Consider the following 22,261-nt stretch of genomic DNA (forward strand, 5'->3'; position numbering starts at 1 on the left):
GCATCTATAAAACCATTTAACGGGGTTAATGTTGTTAGGTACACAGACCTCAGTTGCCAGGAAACATGTTGCCTAATAGTTCACACAGGAGAGAGAGAGAGAATGATTTTCGGGTGTTACTGTTTTAATTTCTTCTTCTCCCCCTAAAATGACAGTCCAATTATTAGTTTCTCTCTTTTGCTCATTTCAATTCCCCCATGTTTGCTTTTAATCCACCATATCTCAAGCTCTAATTTAAGAATCTTTCCTCCACATCAAATCATCAGGCAAGATGCATCCTCGCCTGCAAGTTTTTCCTTTCACTCACTTCTTCACCCGACATAAAACAGTCACTCTCTCCCACCGTGTGGCCCGCTCTCCCATCTCTTCCTCTGACTCCCAGTTTCCCAGCGTGATGCAAAGTGCAGACACGTGATTCATGCATTTCAGTGAGGGTGCACATCCAGGTAGGGAGGCTGACCTGTGACGTGACAATGACGATGACGTCATGGCGAACCTGCCTGCCATCGCATCACATACTTTAATGCAGAATGAAGAATGAACGACAATTGCGGCGCAGTGAATTTACAAAAAGAGGAATATCGTGTCACATAAATAGCTTTAGCAGAGGGACTTTCTGTAAACATCTTGCAATCATTTTACAGCACTGGTCCTAAATTGAGCTTCACTGGCATATTAAAATAGTTACATTAATTACTCCACCAGCTGCTGGAGCTCTTTCTCCATGCAGCGTCTCCAGCCACAGCGCCTTCAGGCTGGCCCCGTGCAATGTCATCCAGTTGAATGGACAAGGTGGAAGGCAGACCACCTGGTTGTGCTGACCTATAGCTCCCTGCTGATCGTCACCGCTGGCTGATAATGTGCGTGCACGCTGTCTCTGCTCCTGTTTGGTATGTCTCGTTTATCAGGCCCTCGGGCTCTCCTCCCAGACCGCCCAGCACAGCGCAGCCTCCGGCTTCCTCACGACAAGTTAAGACCAGTCTGTCGTTAACCTGCTGCTAACTAGTTGCTTCCTGTGTCCCAAAATCGCGCCCGAGGCGTTAAATGCTCATCGTCTATGTCATCATCACATACATTCACAGACATGTTTATGTATGTCTTTGTGCTAAAGTGCTCAATATCTGGCAATGACACATCAAAAGGTTATTTTGCCTTCAACTAAAAGGCACAAAAAAAGAGCTTGTGTTAATATGAGTCACCACCATCATCACTTTTATGATAATAATCATCATCTTTTACATTTGTGTTCACTTTGTCCATCTGATTACATCCTTAAAATCATCAGTGATTTAATATGAATTTTAATATTGACTTCATCTGCCCGTGATTTGTTATCCAATTCAAGCTAATTAGGACAGACGTCTCATCCTCATCAGCATCCTCATCCTTTTTCTCTCAGTTTGTCCATAATTATTGGTCAGTTTTGCATCCTTTCAAATCAGTGATAATCAATATCAATTACATCCTGAATCTCTGAATGGGCTCTGTGCTGAAGGGAATACACACACACACACACACACACACACACACACACACACACACACACACACACACACACACACACACACGCGGGCTGAAGGGGGATGGGGACGTGGAGTCTTAAGTCATCCAACCAGCCAACCAGCTCCCCTCGCTGAATAGATGCACGATCACCGAAACGAGAGGGGAGGCGCAACGGGCACGGAGCTGCTGGCTCTCTATATCCAGCGGCTCAGAGGCGCTCTGACTCCATTCACTTCAGAGTCCCACACTGTCAAGGACCCGTGCAGACTGCTGCAAGACAGACTCTGGACAGCACAACACGGACAACTTTCTCCCTTGTGGTTTTCCGAGAGGATCTGCTCGATTGGATTATATTCTTCCAGGACTATTAAATACTATCATAGAAAAACGTGCGTCTTGATTCTGGTTAATTCTAACACAGCTGCGCTTCTTGTTTGTTCAGTGGACTGGGCTGAAGTTTGAAGCTGGTTTGTTGAAGGGTGAAGGACAAGTGCAATGCTCTTCAGACTTGTCTCTTAGGATTGTCCCACTTGCGCCTGAGGAGCTGTATTTCGAGCAGCCCGCACAGATCTTGTTCAAGAGGACGCAGTCCAATGTGAATAACAAGAGTCCAGCCTCTTCAGCGTTTTCACAGTTGCAAGCAAGTGCACGGAGTTTGACTGAGCCCGCCGAGCAGCTCGGATACCCCGGTTTCTCCCCCCGAGGGGATGGTTGTGGATCCAGGAGCGATTCTGCGGCTCCGACAGAATAGCACCCTTTTCTCGTTCGGGGTTAAATCTGAATTAAAGGGAGATGAGAGCCGCACTTTGTTACTTCCTGCTGTGGACGACGTACCTGCTGCTGGCCACCTCTGAGGTAAAGTTATAGGACTCTGCAAATCCTGAGCAGTGCGGGGCCGGATAGAGCTGTGTCCCACTGGCCCCATGTCACACACACACACACACGCACACACACGCATAGTGGTGCGGGGTTGTATTCCTGTGAGGGGGCAAAGTTCCCACGGAGCGCGCATTTCTCCAACAGCTACACACCACAACTTCTTACCCAGAGAAAGAAAACCACAGAGCAGTAACACAAAGTGTTTGGGTTGAAGGATGAATTTAGCCTCGAAGATACGATTATGAGCCGTTATCATTTAAAGCATTTCTTCATTTGAATCAACCTGTAACCGACACAAACTCTATTCATAATAATAATAAGGGCATAGACTGAGACGCTATTGTAAGAGCAGTGTAAACATGGATTCATTTTTTCGAGAATTACCAAATAGCACATCAGCTGCAGCTATCACGAGGGTATAGTGGCTGCTCGCTTTTGAGAACCAACGTCGCGTCTGCATTTTTGGAAGCATATCACAGTTATTTTTGGCGTTTGTGCCAAATCCGTTTGTAGCCCGAGCCAACTGGGCAAACGTTCTGGTTGGGCTACGCGTTCATGGGAACCGCTCCGGGCGATATAAATAGCCACTGTTCCTGTCAGGCTGCGCGTTCACTTTGAGGTGCCTGCGTGACCGCAACAAGTGCAAAGTGTGGCGAGCTGCAGGTCACACGGACAGAAGTCGCCCCGATCCGTGGTGCAGTTAAACAATCCCGACGTTTCATCTTGCAGCAGTGAACAGGATTAGTCAAACAATCATTCGAGTCGGTCATTTGATTCATTCGGCATCCAATTAATAGTCAAAGAAGTAGCTATATTAAAATGTTTTTCAATTTATGATTTTTATGATGGTTTCCCATCTATATATATATATATCTATACATATATATAGATTAACATTTCTGATGAATTACTTTCCAGTCCTGCAACGTTGCTCCCTTGCAGAGCATTATGCTTCCCCTTGATTGCATCATTTCTCAAGGGGGGTTCGGCGTGTATGAGGGGGATTTATGGCAAAAGGGATCTGCTCGATGTAGTTCGCACATGGTTGCAAACTTGTTCCAGCGGTGATCTTCCCGGTGGTTGTTTGAACCCTGCACGTTTTCTTATACAGACACACAATTGCACAAACGTTCTGCCACTGACCCGACACATCTCTAACCTTCATCTCTTGTTTATTTTTCTGCCCCCCCCCCCCCCCCCCCCTAAAGGAAGTGGAGTTTCCCCAGGAGCTGATAGACAGACTGTCCCACAGTGAAATCCACAGCATCAGCGACCTCCAGCGGCTACTGGACATTGACTCCGTAGGTAAATTCAGCCTCTTGATACTTTCACAGACATGTTTCATAATGTTTAAACATGTATGTTTAACATAGCCTTCTTGGTAGTAGGCTACACCTGAATGTGGTCTGGGGACTTTCCATATATATTTGTATAGTGAGGCAAAATGTGCTCGCTTAAGGATCAAGCCAAATAACTGTTCCATAAATCGATACGAAGGTTATATCTAAAAGAATCATGCCTGCCTTGTTGTCATTTAAACTGCAATAGGCTCAGTACCACTGCTTGATGGATAGGAGAATTTTGTAAAAATGAATCACAGGAACCACTGATCATAGTGTCAGCATTCACCCATCCACTTGTGTCTGACAAGTGACAAAGGTAGCTGATGTTTGAGTGACATTTGAGTGAGATGTATACTATGCAGACTCTGCCAATCCTTCAGGTTTAGTGGATTTAGTGAAAGAACAAGAACACCTGTTGTTTTGGTCCATTCTGCTTATTACAAGCCGTTACCCCTGAAATCAAGCCCTGGCGTGCGTGATAAAGCAGTTACCGCGATAGGTGTGCTTACTGTACGCATGTGACATAGATGGACTTTCACTGGCAGGCTTGTTGTTGTTGTTGTTGTTGTTGTGCATATTCTTTCAGCTGCTCCCAGAGCAACACCGTAGGACCAGACTTTCACTCAAGTATTCTTCTGTATAACCACATGCCTGCTTTTCTGATGGACGCATCAATAGGACAAGTAATAGCCCCGCATCATTAGTGTGTTTCATTGATTAATTCACACTCAAACCAACCTGTACGATCGCCCCACTTCATGTTGAGCCCAGAATAGATCCCTGGTTTTGCTTCTAGCATGAGAAGAGGTGTTTATAATTGAATTAACATGTCTTTCTTCAAACACAGGAATGTTTTGCAGGGTAACAGCAGTAGGCTGATTATTATTACGAGGACATAAATCTGTCTGACGGCCAGCTTGGCGGCACAGGCGAGCCCATTAAAAGACCTTTGACGCCAGCCAGAGGGGTATTTTCAGAGCTTTTGTTGCAGATGGCCAGGACAGTAAAGCTAGTACAGGCTGAACTGTAGCATAGCACAGCATGTCAACCAGGGAAGGAGAAAGGAAAGGCTTATATGAGGTGTTGGTTGAAACCTTTGATCATTGGTACCTGGAAAATGTAACACGGACTGATGCTGCGCTTTAAAGGTCGCACCCAGGAAATCCTTGATATTTAGTTGAAGTCGTCGTCGTATCATTTTGTCACTATCTGAGGTAATTTAGCCTGTAAGGACGTATATGTGTCAGGATCCCTGGGGAGGCCTGCAGGGCTTTTCTGGCGGCTGTGTGTGTCATTTCGGGCTGCTTTGCTCAGTGCGAGTCTATGTGCACACGTCCTCTTGGATGGTGTCTCCTGCTGTGACTGACAGATGAGATGACCCCGCTGAAGTCTGCAGATGGCTGTCTGGCCCCCGAGGTGCTCCTCTCCTGGCTTTTCTTCCTCTCTAACCCCGTCTCCCTCCTTGGGCGGCCCCCTGGCCTCTCCGCTCTCATCTCGCTCAGTGAAGGAGTGACAGAAAAGGGAACCTGACTCTTGGCGTGGGGCAGAGGTGGAGGAGGGAGCAGGAGGATTCTGGAGGTTGTGTTTCTGCTCCACTGCCCTCAGAAAGGCTGCAACTTGTTGCGCAGTCCACTTTCTGACAAGCTGGCAGAGTGTTCACAGTGTGTAGCCGGCAGCACATCCGATGAATCACAGTGCCTCAAAAAACATATTGATTGTGCTTGTGTCCCACCTGCGTTCACACCTCGCCCATGTGACCGACAGTAACACGTTTGCGCTAACTCAGGCATGTAACTGTTGCCAGTGAAGAAACAAGGAAGACAGACAAAGAGAGGGAATTATGGAGGCACTTGTCAAAAACACGTTGTACAAGTAGAGGAAGGAAGAAAGAGCGGAGGAGGAGCCCTCAGCTAATGGAGGGAGTCATTTGCGAGTCATGAAAGCCTGATTCATGGCGAGAGACCGTCTCTTCTCTCTTGTCTCAGTTTCGCGACGTTCCGGGCAAGTTATTGCTTCTTACTCACCTGGAACCAACAGAGGAGCAAACCCCTCACTCCCTTTCTATTTGTGCCTCCCTTAACTTCTCTCGTCTCTCTATTTTTCTCCTGCATCATCCTGCCCGATCACTCTGATTGCCTTCGTTCCCCATGTTTCTCCTTTCAGCGCAAAGAAAACACCCTCAGAAAGGTCCTTTTATTGTGCTGAGAAAAGGACTCCGCAGTCTATAAAGGACTTCTTTATGCTCTCGCTCCCTTTCTCCTGTCAGCTCTGACACAAACTGTCTCCAGTGGTCACAGTGTGACGCCCTCCCTCACTCCAGTCCTTCTCTGACAGGGGGGGGGGGGGGATGAAGAGAGGGATAGGTGGGGTGGAGAGAGAGGAGGCACAGTGGGAGTTCTGTCAGTGACCCGCAGTGTTAAAAGGTTGTCAGGTATAGGAAAATCCTCCAGCTGTCAAAATGAGTCCACCTGCAGTGCAGACAGCCTCGGTGTGTTTGAACATATATGGAGCCCATGTGCGACATATGTACGGCATGTTCATGTGTGTCCGTACACTGTTTTCCGCAGCTGCAGTTGACACTTCTTTCCTGTGGACCTTTAGTTCTGGGTCACTGGCTGACTGACTGACGGCAAGACAGGCTAAGAGAAAATCCCTCCACTCTCCCCGAGGAGCAGACCCGAAAAAAGGAGGCATCCAAAAGCAAATAAACAACCAATCCCAGAGGGGGATTGTGTATAGGCAGAGGAAATCCCTTCAGATGACTCTGGTCAGAGCACAAAGGAGCTGGACGAGGGCAATGCGTTTGTCTGTGGCTAAGCTTTGTTGTGCTGGTGTACATTGGGTTTTAGCATGTTACGGAGGATAATGAGAGGAGCTTGTGTAGTTGTGAGTGTGTCTTTATGTTAGGTGTACAAGTGTAGGATTGTGTCAGCCTGATGCTGTACTTGCAGACAGGTAGACCCACCCTCTTAGCAAACACTCTCAGACTCTGCTCTTTGGGAAAGGGCTGTATCCTGCGAACAAGCTTTATCGCTTTATAGCTGCTCTGGCACTCTTCTGTAATCCAACTTGTATTCTGGGTGGGGACCAAAACAAGCACGCTTTATCAGATGACCATGACTGTGAATATGCTGAGCTGGCTATATTAGTCTGGAGTTAGGGAGTCTTAAGGAGCTATCGCCGCAGCATGACAAAACATTTACTTTGCCGAGCGGCGGAATGATTGAAAAAGCAAACATTTTCTGGTAAATGAGAGACACCAAACCACCAATTAGGGGCAGGGATAATGGCGGCTGAGTACCACCTGTGCAATGACCACTTTAGTCCGCAGTTCGTCTGTGAAAGCTGGTTGTTTTTGAAGGAGCATGCTGACTCACCTGCCGTCTACTTTATTCCTGCTGGGAAAGTTCAGCCAAATGAGTGAGTTAGGCTGACGCACAAAGCTTGCAATTACACAGAGGTTTGTGTACTGTGTGCTTCCTGCCTGTACCATGTGCACTCTGCACAGTTTACTTCAATTCGTGACATCATCAGCAGTTGCCCTGCCAGCCATCATATTGAAGGAAACCCTAAGCACTTCAGGGAATCAAAGCATGTGTTACATACGGCACAAGAGGCCAGTCGGAAGTTACCGTCTCATTAGGGTCGTGTGACTAACCAGCACATTGTTAGTTGTGGAAGGCCGGGGTAAATAAAACATCAATGGCGGGTCACATTCAGCCTTCTGGTGAGGCCTAGCAAGCCCCCCCCCCCCCCCCCCCCCACCACAGTCTACACCGTGATCAACCGACTCATCGCTGGTTTATTGGTTGAAAACGTTTTTTTTTTAACTTCCTCTCTGTGTGACATTCATTAATGAGGCTGCCTTCTGTTTTGACGAGGTGCGGGAAACAATGTTATCGAGGAGCCAAAGCACCACAAGCACCACAACCAGCAGAAGAACTACTCCCGTCATCACGGCTACTACAATGACCTGAAGAGCTCCCAGCTCCACAGCCGACGCAAGAGGAGCATCGGTAAGGCCGAATGAATATTATATGCTTCACTGTGCAGCTAAGAGGTTGCATCATGATTACATTTGGCTCCATATACTGTACATCACAACTTGGCACAGCTTATTACAGTGTCATAATGCCCTAAACGTAACCATTTTAAATATCCCCCCCTGACATTTGAGTTCCCAGGAGATGAAACCGATCACTTTACACACATTTCAAACGAAGCTAATAGTTAGTGGCTTTTATATGGCCTTTCTGTGGATACATGCTACCCTAATAAAGACGTCTACCCAGTGTTTATGGCAATCAACGAATCATGAGAAACGAGACTGGTGTGTGAGGTTGACGAGGACGTCTGACATGAAGCCGTTTAATTGGCCATGGGCTTGCAGATCTAGGACACACGCGTCAGGAGAGAAATATATCCTTGAGCGTGGAAATTCCAGGCATTCAGGGCTCAAGTTGCAGCTCGCCCGGGCTCTCAGTCAGATTTCTTCATAAAAACGCCACGCGGTATGATATGAGTGTGCAATGTGTGTGTCAAGACACAGCAGTACAGCATTTAAAGTGACACAGGGAAAAGTGGCTGCTTGTATTTCATGTATGTGGCCATATCATAAGTATTACACAGATACACATACCATTTTGGCAGCTGTCCACAAAAGCCCTCACGTTCTGCACATCATCTTTACGACCTAATACCATCTTACTGTACAGCCTCTGTCACATCTTTACGTGTGAGTGCCTGTCAGAGCATTCGATCTGAAATGAATGCTTACTGCCTTCCTCTTTTCACGACCAACAGGGTCAAAGGCCGTTGTTAGATTTCCCACCAGCGGACGTAAAGGTTTTCTGGCCTAGTAACGCTGCATTAACCCCAGTTAGGACTCTGAACAAAGGAGCAGTCACTTTCTGTCTCACCGACTTCATCCCAAAGCTCCTGAGCCGATACGAGATCAGCTTTTTGGATAGCTTGTCTTCTTAACATCCTTAAAGGATCCGAGGTAAGGTGAACAGCTCCCACGTCGAGTGAGTCATCAAATAATGAGCAGCGAAGGAATGCATAAAGCAGCAGGGAGTGAAAATACAACAGCACGCGCATGCATTCGGAAAATGTGTCACCGAACACCCATGCAGACCAGGTGCATTAACCGGGCTCCTCCTTCTCCCTGTCTTTCTCACAGCAGAGGAGGCGGTCCCGGCGGTGTGTAAGACGCGGACGGTGATCTACGAGATCCCCAGGAGCCAGGTGGATCCCACGTCTGCCAACTTCCTGATATGGCCGCCCTGTGTGGAGGTGAAGCGCTGCACAGGCTGCTGCAACACAAGCAACATGCGCTGTCACCCTTCCCGCAAGCACCATCGCACCGTTAAGGTAAGACACACACACACACACACACACACACACACCTACAGGCGAGATTGTGTCCAAGCTTGTTGACTTGAAAAGTCATAGCCTTACAATCAACCCAAATCATTAGTGCAGGGTTGAACACGCAATCATATTCACCTCATTCATTCCACAAACACACCCATCTCCACCACTTTCCCTCTCACCAGGTAAGTAAATCATACGAGAGGTAAGGTTGGGTTGACCTGCCTACCTTCCTGCTCCTTTCCACCCTTTTTTGCTCCACTGCTACTCTTCATTTCAATCAACCTGTCTCCTCTGAGCCTCCATGGCCAGTATCCAAATAGTGGCCACCTTACCTCCGCTGGCCCCTCCCCTCTCCTCTCCCCTTCCATTACAGCCGATCACCACCCTCTCTCCTCATCACTCTATCCCATGTTTGGCGAGAGTCCAGGGCGGGAGTGCCAGGAAGTGAAAGAGAGAAAGGACAGGGAGGGAGGGCTGTTGGCACCTTCAGCCGGGACATCTGTTGAAGGGTTGACCAGAGAGGGATGCTCCTGCCAGACATAAGACAGACAGACAGACAAAGAGAGAGAGAGAGAGAGAGAGAGAGGGAGAAACAGTTTCCTGTACCTCGAGAATGTCTGAGTGTCGTCGGTTACCGCACAGCCATTCGTCCGCTCTCTGTTTGTTTGGCCCTTTGTCTTTTCTGGAAACAGGGAGCCTGGAGGGAACGAGGCGACAAAGAGGAAGAGAGAGGGATCGACGGGGGTTGCACTGTTCTCAGAGGCTCTTTGGCGTCGCCAGCTTGAAAACATGTCCTTCTGTTCAGGATCAGAGGAGACACCGTGGCTGGAGCCGAGTCGTTTTTCTGCTCTATTTACACTACAGACTGTTAGCCGGTGCACGGCTCTGTTTGGAGGTATGGGAGTTATGTGCTCTGTTCTGTAAGAGTAAGAGACAACCGGGGGATAAACAGGAAAGCCTGGAACACTCTGACTGTGTTTGTGCTTCTCTTTGAGTCTATCTCTGGACTATGTTGTCTCTTTAATCATTGTGATCTTGCCCGGCCATGGGCACTGGGACATCAAGCAGGGTTTTAAGATGCCGCCTCAATGTACTTGCAGAGTAATAAAACAAATACCAGCCGCGTCTGCCTTGTCACACTGGCTCAAGTCAGGAAGGATTTCTGTGACGAGGACGAGGACGGACAATACACTATCAGGCTATAGATTCCGCTATTCCTGGAATATGCAGCTTTGGCCGTGTCCCCCTCGCGACACTGAGGACAAAATGAGCAAACAGACGGGAGACGGACCGTCAGGCGTGGTGGGCAGGGATTCATCGGGGACGTTTTTCCATGCGTTTCCAGTCGCGGGCGAGGGGGGCCGAGAGGCGTCGTATCCCTGGAAAGGTCATTCGTCAGTGCTTGCTTCGGTCAGGAGACATTCACCACTTTGTGTGTGAGAAACATTGTCTCATGCCAACTTCTTTTTTCTGTCTGTCCTCTCAGCAGTTAGTCTGAATAGGGGTTCAGTTTGTGCCTCTCCCTCCGTTTAATAGAAAGCTAAAAATGTTGCCCGTCTACCCTGGGCCTGACTTGTTTCCCTTCTGCTGGCCAAGGATGGGAAAAGAACACATCTGCTGTGTTTCTTTCCATCTCATGCCACCATGCATTTGTCCAAATGCACCTTTATTTATTTATTCCCCCTCTTCTGTTTCTATCCCTCTTTCCTTTTTCATGCTATGGACCCAAAAAAAAGGAGAACGGGTCTGTGCAGGCCCTTTACTGTACAAGCCTGTCCTGTTCAGTGGCAGGGTAATAAAAAAGGCAACTTTAAATAGGACTAGCCTGAGGGAGGAGAAGGGGCAGATATTAAAGTCACTCTCTTTCTTCTCCATGGACTCCTTTTTCCCCTCCTTATGCATTTGTCTCGAACTTCTTTTGCACTTTGGTCTATCATTTTCTCAGGTGTATCTCTGAACTGTGTGTGTGTGCAGGTTGCATCACAGTTGATGTCAGCACAGCAAAGACAGAGGAAATGAGAATGATGCAAAGACATTGAGAGCAGGTTAAGAATTGAAAAAAAGAGATCACGTGAGAGAGGCAGAGATGCAAAGAGAGACATAAAGTCGTGGAAACAGACAGGAGAGAGGCAAACAGAATTCTTAATGAGTTTTTATGTATTCAGGCTCTATCATCCCAGCATTCCTTTAACTCCTCCCTCACCCCCATCCCACCTCCTTTTGCACTTTCAACGACACCACATTCACTCCCTCTATCCCAGCATCTCGGCTCTCCCCCTTTCTTTTCCATCGAAGTGATTCCTTTTGGTGTTTTATCACTGAAGGCTGGCAGGACATTTTGGACATTTTGCCAGTGTTTTTATGTCTTCGTGTTCTCAGAGTTGTTCGAATCTAGATATGACATGAAATATCATATTAAATAACAGAATTTGTTCTATAATTGGTCCCCTTTGGTTGTTCATTCATACCCTCTCCTGTCTTTTTTTACTTCCTTCTCCCATGTTCCTTCTGTTCTTTCCAGCTGTGTCCAGTGTTTTTGATAGTTTCCTCAGTGCATTTGGCTACGATGCTTGCTGGACAAACTTGCTCAAAAAACAACTGGAGGCAGGACTGAACAGACGAACAGATGAATGTGTGTGAGTCTCTGTTTGTTCTTCCTATGGGGTTGATTACACAGCCCATGAAACAGGCAAAGAATGGAGCTGTCACTCATCCACTCACTCATTAACTCTTAAGGCTTCTGCAGTAGATTTGGTCTCTAAGTTCATTGTATTCTCCTTCCTCATCCACAAAACCACATGGGCAGACAAGTGGTACGAGTAAGGTACTCCGGGAAATCCAAACATTTTCTTGTGGTTTCTGCTGCACGAACAGTTGACAGTAAATGAGGTGCTCTTCATGATTCAAGGAGTGCACAGAGAGTGCTTGGAATTATGGAAACAAAAAAGAAGCAGAAAGAATAAATTAGCTGCTAATTATACTCTGAGTCCCCCAAAGTAAGAAAAAAATATATAATATATAGAAATTACAGTATTTGCGCTGTAAACGGTATTTGAATATTCTTCAATTACAATTGATAGGAACAACTAACCCTTTTCGTGTCTTAATCGAATCATCATGGCATCATTTGCCAAGAATGAAGCTCGGTTTCTCTCGTTGGGTTTGGTTTAGTAGCTGGAAACTTTTGATGGTCCTTGAAGCGTACGTACAAGTATTTTGCAGAGGTCAGAGAGGGTCGTCAGCACACATCTGTGTAAACCCAAGAAGGGAGATTGTGTGTGTGTGTGTGTGTGAGAGCGCTCTATGCTTCGTAAACCCGCCCACCGCAGCGCAGGGACAAGGCCATTTGTGTGAAGCGGCAGCAAGAGGAAGACGGGCCACAGAGTAATGAAGTGTTGATGGCTGCTGGATCAAAGTGGGGGCTGACAGAGGCCAGGCGGATACAGCCACAGTGCTGAGTGTGGGGGTCCACACATCTCCCTGCACTGGCCCCGGCCCCGACCCCATCACACACACACACACACTGGCAGTTACCTCAGCGACAGCGGGTCAGAGCCGGGTGTTGGGGGAAGCAGTAGCTGTAGCCCTGCGGTTGTGTGGGACCCTGACTTACGGGGTGTTTCATAAATAAAAGGCAGTGTGACGGTGATACAGTGAGCATGATTTATGGTCGTCAGAGGGGTCCTGTGGATTACGTGTGGGGGGGGGGGGGGGGTTGGATGGGACTGAGGGGCCCCCCTGTTTGAAGTTCCTTGCAGCTGTGAATTATTTTCCCTTTGATTCACTCAGCTCCTCTAGATGAAGAAGGGTGAGGGAGTTTGTGTGTGTTGTATAAACGTGTGTGTGTGTTGTGCACGGCGGGGGTTGCGGGGCGGGTCAGAGACCATGGGAGCGTCCCGACTACGCCAGAAGCCAGAGAGTTTGGCTACTGCTGCACCGGCTGGAATGCATCAACTTGAGCAGGAAAAGTAGCAGCCGTATTTTAATCATATTTTACTTCATTTCTGTATTTTCCTTCACTCCTCCTCTCCTGTCCTCCCTTTCGCTCTTCCCCTCTGACTTCATCCTCCCCCTCCAACTCTCTTCTCCGCTCAGTCTCGCAGTCTGATTGTCTGTTATGTGAAATCGTTGTTCACTCCCTCCTCACTCTTTTTGTCTCGCTCCTGCAACAGAGCCATCTCTCTAATTTTACCCCTCTGCCAGTCTTTGCCATTTACCGTGTCGTTTTTTGTTCTCTTTCATTAAAATCATATTTACTCTTTCAAGTGCTCCGCGTAATGTCTTTCTCATCTGCAATTGTTCTATAAAGACGTTGGGGGGCAAAACATGAATGGAAAGATTACACATCTTTGGATTCTTTGATATTTGATATCGCACGATGCTTCTTTTGGTCTTTGAGGGAAAGGGAGGCACATGATGAGGTCAGGGGCAGATAGATATTCGCATCCGGTGATACATTAATATGTCTGTGTGGGAGAGAGAAGCGAGGAGTAAGAGGTGTGCCATGAAGTGGGTTCGGGTATTGGAGACCTGTGAGTGACTCTCCTTGCTTCCTCTCCTCTCCACACACCGCCTGTGATAACCCCTTCCAGCCGAGTGTGTGTGTGTTGTGTGTTGTGGGGGGTTGTAGCAGAGGGCAGGAGCAGGTTGTCTCGGTTGTTCTTGTTTGATGTTCAGTCTATGTTTTCTGTGCTTTGCTCTCTCTCTCCCTCTGCATATAATCTTGCCTTTCCTCTGGGTGTCTTTTTTTCTTTGTCTGATTTCAAACGACAGACAGACGGAGATACAGAAAGTGTCTTTACGTTCCCCCGTCCTACAACCTTCCCCACCTTTCCTCCACTTGTTCAAAGTTGTAGCATCTCAACAAGAGCTCTTTGTTTGTGGGGCGCAAGCTCTGCGAGTCTCCCTCCTGATAAATTAATTGCCACCCCACTCTGCCTCTTTCCACCCGTCTATTCTCCAAACACACATACATTCTGAATTTATTTTTTTTTCTCGATCCTGTCACTGTTCCAGTTTACGATGGCCCGCGGTGCACGTTCACAACCCTGTCGTGTTTTCCTTGGACAGCCGGAGTAAAACTTTCCCCTCCATCATGCTCTCATCAGTGCTCCGTGCTCAGGGAATTCCCAATTAGTCCGACCGGGACAATCGGCTCCACACAGAGGGCCGCGGAGACTCTGAGGACAAAACCGAAGGGGGTGCACTTCCCAGAGCCCCCTGCCTCACCCCAACCCTCTGGATCGGATATCATTCCACAGCCGCTTCTCAGGGCCCCGGATTTCTAGGGAGTTTAGATCGGTTTGATTTATACAAAGAGAGTGCGGGGCCCCTCATCATAGCATGGGGGTCTCTTTCTGATGTATGTTTTATGTGGGAAGTCATTGACTCTGCTCCGGGTAGGAAGCCGGTGTCCTTTGTGTGGCGAAGAAGTGACTTAAAATGGGAAAATTAAATGTGGATGTGAAGTGGAAAAATCGAAGGTGTGAAGACACAACAAACAGGAAACAAGACAGAAAGAGAGTGTGTTGACAAAGTGGGCAGAGCAGGATTACAGCACAGTTATAGACATTCACAGACAAATATGAAAGTGTGAGTGTGCTTTTGTGTGTGTCCTGCAGGGAGTGTTTTTAACCATGCTGTGTGAGGGGCAAAAGACAAGCCTACCGCTGGGCCTCTCTTCAAGGGGGGCTCATCGCTTTATCCGTCTGTCAATAGCTGTTTGTTTGGCCAGAAGAGTTTGGGTTTGCGTGTTAGTCAAAATGATCAGCCTCAGTAAGAAGTATCAGTACATTGCTGACTCTTTTGGCCTCCGGCTTGCTGCGTTCGAACCCCCCTCAGCTCAGAGATTCAGCAGAGCCGTCCGCAGAGACAGCTGCATGTTTCATCTCTCAGTCACATCCTTTGATTAAATATTACCAGTGGGTTTCTGGGAAATGTGTGTGTTTCTGTGTTACTGTCTGCACTTTTGGTAGATAACAACACACCGTCGATAACTTCTCTATCTGTCCTGTCAGCTTTGGTGTAATTAAAGATCCCCAGTGAGTAACCCAGAAACTAAATGTTAATAGGTAACGCATGAATGTCATCTAATGCTGTCATGATCATGGTCAGTCCCCCATCCCCTTCCTTAAATAACACCCTCTGTTTGCACACACACACACACACACACACACACACACACAATCGTTCCCTAATGAGAATGATGGTCCACCTTCCTGCTCAGTTCTTCCCTGCTTTGGCCCTTTCACCCGCCCTCTCTCTCTGTTAGGGCCCGATAACAGCAACCCAGACACCATTGTCCTCTGTTTGCTCACTGCATACCTTCTCTGCTTGCTTACCCTCTTTTCACTCCCTCTCTTCTTTCTCTTTCTCTTCTCTCCGTGGAAAGAAACAGTTGCAAAGGAGCAGCTGGTGAAACCGCCGGCCCCTGATTTCTGTTTTAGCCTCCCCAGATGACCCTCCAGTCATTGTTACAGCACTGACGCGAGGCAGCTCAAGTTGTGCGAATGTCAACATTTTACTTTGTTTTATCAGACAGGGATTGGTATGTTCGTTTTTTTTCTGCTTGACTAATTCACCGCTGAGAGCCAGCCTTGGCGGTGTGCCATCACAGGATAGAGGAAGAAAGCCTCTCATCAGTTTTGGCCCTCCGTCTGTGCATGTGTGAGCCTCATGCGGACTGCAAAACAGTGTTGTTCATAACACCAGAGAGCGCTGGGAGATTGTCGGCCAATATCCTCTCTCGTGCAGCGACCAGGAAGATGGGCGAAGCAGGGGATATTGTTTCCATGTGGCCCCCGGGCCCTCAATGGTGGATGGGAAGGTTACCTGCCCTTGGCACTCACATCAGAGAGGGAAGAGCATGTAGCCACCTCCCAGAGTTACACAACAAGATCATCATAACCTCCAAGCAACCTTTCTCTATTCAGCTTTCATCTAAGCTTTAACCAACATAGCCTCTTCATAACCCTCCGAGGATTGGTCCTGTTCATGACTAGCTGTTGGGTGGGAAGTGGGGGTCAGACCTGAGAGGGTGTTAGCTGGACTGAGGGATCGGAATTCCTGCATTCCTTTTGCGTTTGTTACATTGGAAGGCTGATTTCTGGGGTTGTACCGCCTAGATTAGACCACGTAAGCTGTATTTCTTGCATGCACATGTTAGACAGCACTTTCCCTAACCTATGAAGAAGTATTAACGTGGTTTAAAACCAGCCTACATGTCAGAACAAGGCGAGGGAGTTTAGGTGTGCGTCTGTCTGGATGTGGATGCTCCATGCCTGGAGCGAGGGGGGGGGGGGGGGATCCCAGCCTCTCTTCTCCTGCCAGGGTAAAGCTTCCCTGGGCTTCAGGGCGTACACCGCGACCCCCCCCCCCCCCCCCTACCCTCAATCTCTCCTCTCCCATTGTTTGAGCTTGCTTGGACAAGGTCATACACTCCATTCAGTATTTACACACCTGATCAACAGCCCATAGAGCACACAGCGAGCGGAACCCGATGCATCAGCCTCTGAGGAATGCTGCCGTCACACTTCAAACACGGGGGAGGCGAAGCTGCGGCTGGCGTTTTCTTTTTATTTTTATGAATCGGTTCATGAACGAGTCATCAGTCACAGCGCTACGCCTCTTGATGTTGGCGGCTGGGCAAAGAGCGCGTGTGCATATTGATGACACAAGCGCGGCGAAGAGTCATGATGGCGCTGGAGCTGGCTCTGCGGCTAACCTCGGCTCTTTTTCCTCACTTCAGGTAGCGAAGGTGGAGTACGTGAAGAGGAGGCCCAAGCTGAAAGAGGTCTTTGTGCGGTTAGAAGACCACCTGGAGTGTGTGTGTGCATCACAACATCATGTGGTGGAGCACACAGATGCAGAAACAGGTAAATGTGAGACTCAAACATATTATGCAAGATGTATATCATTATTACATAATCCCAAATAGTGTCCCAGCATTGCCCTCCTGCAGAAAAATCACACTGAGGTTGAGTTTGATGGCTGAGTCCCACACTCATCCCTGCGTCATCATGCATCAATGTGTTTCCCGTTCCTCATGTCTGTCTGATTCTCTATCTCTCTCTCTCTCTCTCTCTCTCTCTCTCTCTCTCTCTCTCTCTCTCTCTCTCTCTCTCTCTCTCTCTCTCTCTCTCTCTCTCTCTCTCTCTCTCTGTCTCTGGCTTTGCACTGGATGACCTTTTTCTATAACTGCTTCCAAACAGACAGACACGCCTGTGAGGTGGCCTGCTATTGCAAAACTGTAACGCTTGTGTGTTTGTGCCTTGTTAGACGAGGATGTGTGTGTGTGTGTGTGTGTGTGTGTGTGCATGTAGGTTTGTGCGTGTGAAAGCGTATGCGAGTCTGTGTGTTAAGGGAGGGTGTCCAAAGGCTGCTTGGCATGACAGCAGGTAAATCCGCCAGTGCCTTGATCTGAAGCCTTTCTCTCCCTGGGAGCAGATAAGCGCTGATGTGTGTTGATAAGGCATCTGAAGTATTTATAGTGTAATATCTTTGCACTGTCTGCTTCTGTCCCGAGGCTGTTGTGCCTCTCTCTGTATCATAAACCCTGCTTCTTGCTTTTAACCCTCCGTCCTATCCACCCTCCCTGACTTTGTGTTTTCAGGCCACCGTAGGGCTAAAGGTAAAAAAAGGAAACCTAAAAAGCTAAGGCCCAGCAAGGATTTATTGGCGACATAATAAAGTTGCACTCATTACCCAAAGTCCACTGAAGAGCTGTGAAGGGAACAGGTAGGACTTTAGCAACACAGCGTCCTCTCACCTTTTGCCACTGCAATTGCCCTATCGGGGGCACAGGGGGGCCTGCCAATCACCATCACCAATCACATCACAGCCAATCAGTGTGAGAAGAGGGAGGGCTAAGGCGCACCATGCTCTGTGATGCTGCATGCTGATTTTGAGGCCTGCCGAGCATGCACACCACATACAGTATGCTTTGTGTCACAGTTTCGTGCCTGTCGTGTGGCTGCGTGCACTGTTTTTGTTGCGTTATACAGTAACACCCGTTGTATGTCACACACATTTTGTGACTGTACATTATGACTCGTGGTCTGATCACTGTCTTTGAAATCTGGAGAAACATGATTCAGAACATTGTGGGTCTTGTGTGTGTTGTGTCAGCGTGTTTGAAATGCATGAGTTATGCAATTGGGCACAAAATGCAATTAATGTTTTTCTTGTCATGATGAAACCCGTGTGTTTGTTTAATGGTGATATTAATCTCAGCTTTCTCTTTCTCTCTCTCTCCCACAGTGGACGTGAGGTGAGACCAATCAGAACAAGGGACTCCAGCGTGGGAGGGACCTAAATAGAGGATGTCACCAACAGGAGACCTGCTCTGTCCTCTTCCCCACTGCCATGCGACCTTCGTTTTAAAAAGGACAAACTTTTCTGTTAAGACGAGAGACTGAAAACAAACAACAGACAAAAATGAATAAGATGCCAAAGGTGCTTTTAAAAAAAACAGTAACCAGTGATGATGACTTCGTCTGTGGAACGCCACCTACCCAGACAACGTGCTGTAGCTCGGGCAGGACAGACAGAGGCGGAAAGGAGATGATGAAAGGGATTCATGTTGAACATTTTGAGACTTTGTTTGAAGAAAACGCACAACAGAAACAGCTATGGAGCCGTTGGATCAAACTTTTGTGGGAATCCGGTGCTCAGACTCCAAAACAGCGGTGGATGACCTCCAGCTGGGCAACATAAAAGTGCCCTGCCCCGTTTAAATGACTCTTGCTTACACAGGAAGAAAGAAAGAGAGATAAAGGAAAAAACAATGGAAAGAGAGAAAGAGAGAGAGACAAATGGAAGTGGTTTTTTTTTTCTAAAACCTCTGTGGAGTATCAAACATTTTGAGTTTTTGGATGTTTGCTCTCAGTAAAGAGGAGATCTTCTCGGAGACCCCCTGGTGGTCTGTGACTTTGCCCACTTGCTATGTACAGTTGAATTCTGAAAAGGAAGATGCGCCGCTACTTACAAACTATTTATATGTGTGGACGATTGCTTTCTGTCTCTTCCAGAACAAAAATATGTTTTAATGATCTTGGAGACATGCAAGAGTTCTGTGTGGTCTGGTTCTTTGCAACCATCAGTATCACAATCTCAACGTCATTTTTTTGTTTAGTCAATGTTATTGTTGTCATCCATGTTTCTTATTATATTACAGTATATCTGACTAATGTCAAGTCTTATGAATATGGTTTGGATATATGTGTGCAAGGAGAAGGTATGAGAGTCAGTACAGGAAGATGCTTTATTTTTGTTATGAAATATATTAAGCTTACTTATATCCAAGCAGGAATGATGTTTATTTCTTTTGTTGTGGTTGAATGCCTGTATTTAATCCATTGGAAAAGATGCAAAAATGTGGGCAGGAGGTGAAATAGACGAGGGAGAAAAGTCTGCCAATGCCCGGTCCTTTATATTCACAAAAACATGCATACAGCACATTGAAGTATGTTCATGCCGATCACACAAAACATGTTAGAGCAACTGTAGCGTGCGTGTATCCCCGAATTATCCCGAATTTCTCTCCTACACGAGGCTATTTTTTAACCCACATCACTAACATTGATAATGAAGATGGCCGCCCGCTCTGCTTCACAAGCACACACGTTGTTCCTGCAAATGAGCAAAGTCCACATTAAAGAGTGAATGAGCCAGCAAAGCCAATCGACAAGCGCATGAATGGGCTCCTTGTTTGGTTAGGCTTTACCCCTCTGTTGACAGGAGAGCAAATCTCTGATCACTCCACCCTGTGAAGGTACTGGCACCTTAAGCAGCCACATACCATCAGGACAGATGATTACGAGTGCTCAGAGGTGACCTGACAAGAGCACAGTGATGGCCTGAACCCATGCCCCAATGGAACGAACAATGACTTCCTTACCGCTTCCTGTAACAGCGATAATGAATGTGTAAGCGGGCCAACGCAGTACGAGAACAACGGCCGTCTTCCACCCCGTGTTCAAAGGCGAAAGAGTGAGTCACTGGGAAGTGAGTCGAGTGAAGGTCAAAGGAGAAAAGCTGAATTGAAACATGACAGATCACACAAAGCCCATCTGTGAATTAACTAACAATCAGTTGACCGGTGCTATATTTATAAGGCTGATGTTTCATCACTGCTTGCGTTCACGTCCATATAAGATAGTGTTCTCAGTAAACCAGGGACCACGCTCAGAGCTATTTGATTAAAGAAAATGCCATTACACTAAGCCTCTATTACTTTCATTTTGGCCTTCCATTGGATAAAGACAGCAATAATCATAATTTATATATTTATGTTTTCAACAATAAATATATTTCTGCTTATGAAATTGTTCACTGAATGTTGAGTCCCATCATTTGTTTGGTTTGTGTTTCAAGGATGGTATTTAAGGATAAATGTAAGTATAGAACGATGCAATGCAGCACGAAATACAGAGACGGTCTAATGGGCACAAAGTGAGGTTATGGAAAGAATTACGTAAATCAGCAATATTAAACTGTGGCAGAAGGAAAGAGGAAACAAGGGACCACCTTGCACTTGAACAAACCCTTACCTGCTCCCTTATTAGTGACAGACTTTCTTGTAAATGTTATCCAACTAGCTGAATAATATGAAAAAATGTGAAAGATTATGTTATCTTACAAGAATGGAGTGCTGCCGCAGGAGGCAGGACAGAAGCTGGATGCGAGGGTGGTGTATACAGGAAATGTGAGCTTTTCCAGGCTTGAAGGCTGAGCAGGAGCTGGGCTTTACTCCAGGATCCACCAGCAGCAGACGGTAGGTGCTGGGGGCTTTATTACTTTTCCCTGAGCAGCTCACCCTAATCCCACGGCTAAGGGACATGAAAGTCTCCCTCCTTTGAAGAAAGGCAAAACATGAAAGAGAGACAGGATCAGAGAGACAGCAGCTCTGCAAACCAGTGGAACAGGGGAATAAAGTAAAGATAAAAGGAAGAGCAGAGGCTTGATTGATTTTATTGTTTTTACCTGACATTCACAGCTTCATTCATAAGGACGAAGGGAGGGCGGGATTGAGGAGTCAGTATAGTGTGTGCAGTGTATTCAGGAAATAGAGAGCAATATGTCATGGTGGGGAAAGAGGGAGGAGGAGGAGGAGGATGGAGCACAGGAGAGAGGGGCGAGAATTCCGTGAGGAGTGAGAGTGCAAGGGGATGTATAGAGAGGGAGAAACATGAAGAAAAGAGGGAACGAAGTGGACTCAGGATGTGGGTAATCGGCACCACAGCGAGAGGGGGCAGACAGGGCAGCACTAAGTGGACATGCTTTCATAAACAATGCCAGAGGGGGACGAAGGGGCAGACAAGGTGTAAAGAGGGCTGCTGAATGGGCTCTGTGTGTGTGTGCAGTCAAACAATAAAAAGAGAGGTCTCCCAGTGTGAAACATGGACCACTGGAATTTTGTGATTTGACGACCCACAATGCACAGGGTCGGAGTTCAGGGTCCAGGGGTCGTATGGGGGATGTTGCTGGTGGTGCAAAGTAGCGGATGCATTGTAAAGCTTTAATCATCTCCCTCCATTTTCACGTTTACTGTAAATAAATTGTACTTTTGGTAAATGTCGTGTTTCTACACTGTCGGATGCAAACCGAGATCTAATTGACAGAAGCTGGTCGTTTACAGCCTCGACCCCCTCAGAAGCAGCATTGACTACTTCCTTCCCAGATTACCGATCTCGTAACCTTTGCTTCATTACTTACACCCCTCTCTCCCCTCCATCGTCCTCCCTTTCCTCTTTCCCTCCATGTCGCCCTGTTATGTTTCACCTCTCTGCCCCCAACCTGTGGCCTCTGGGTTTTGAGGAAAGGCAGAGGACGCCTTTGAAGATGCCGACAGCCAAGTTTGTCCGGGGCCGCAGGCATGAATGCACGTCTTTGTCCGCCGCTCTCTCACGTCTTCATATCCTGCCCCCGCTACACTCCTCATCCTCCCTGTGCCCCCCACAAACTTACACGAACACGCTCATGCCCTTCGCCGGGGCCCCCATTGCACAAATGACCCCGCTAATTATGTATTTAAGGTATTTGGCTCCTGTGAAAACAGCTTTGGGTTAGCGGTGGAAGGTGGTGGGGGCGGTTGGGGAGAGGAGGGTGTGCAGGGACGTGGGGTGGTCCATGGTCTCATGGCTATCATTACTGCCCAGCGT

At 47.5% G+C, this 22,261-nt stretch overlaps 1 protein-coding gene across 1 annotated transcript; it reads left to right on the forward strand.

The window, feature by feature from the left end:
• The first annotated feature begins 1,751 nt into the window (after positions 1–1,751).
• On the forward strand, positions 1,752–20,363 carry pdgfab (platelet-derived growth factor alpha polypeptide b). The gene is made up of 6 exons (XM_079282696.1): positions 1,752–2,358; positions 3,591–3,687; positions 7,607–7,741; positions 8,908–9,098; positions 16,849–16,975; positions 18,360–20,363. Exons 1-6 carry the CDS (start codon positions 2,296–2,298, stop codon positions 18,371–18,373), a joined length of 627 nt encoding a protein of 208 aa, XP_079138822.1. The 5' UTR covers positions 1,752–2,295; the 3' UTR covers positions 18,374–20,363.
• The last annotated feature ends 1,898 nt before the right edge of the window (positions 20,364–22,261 follow it).

This window comes from Melanostigma gelatinosum, assembly GCF_949748355.1.
Source record: "Melanostigma gelatinosum genome assembly, chromosome: 13".
NCBI classification, from domain to species: domain Eukaryota; kingdom Metazoa; phylum Chordata; class Actinopteri; order Perciformes; family Zoarcidae; genus Melanostigma; species Melanostigma gelatinosum.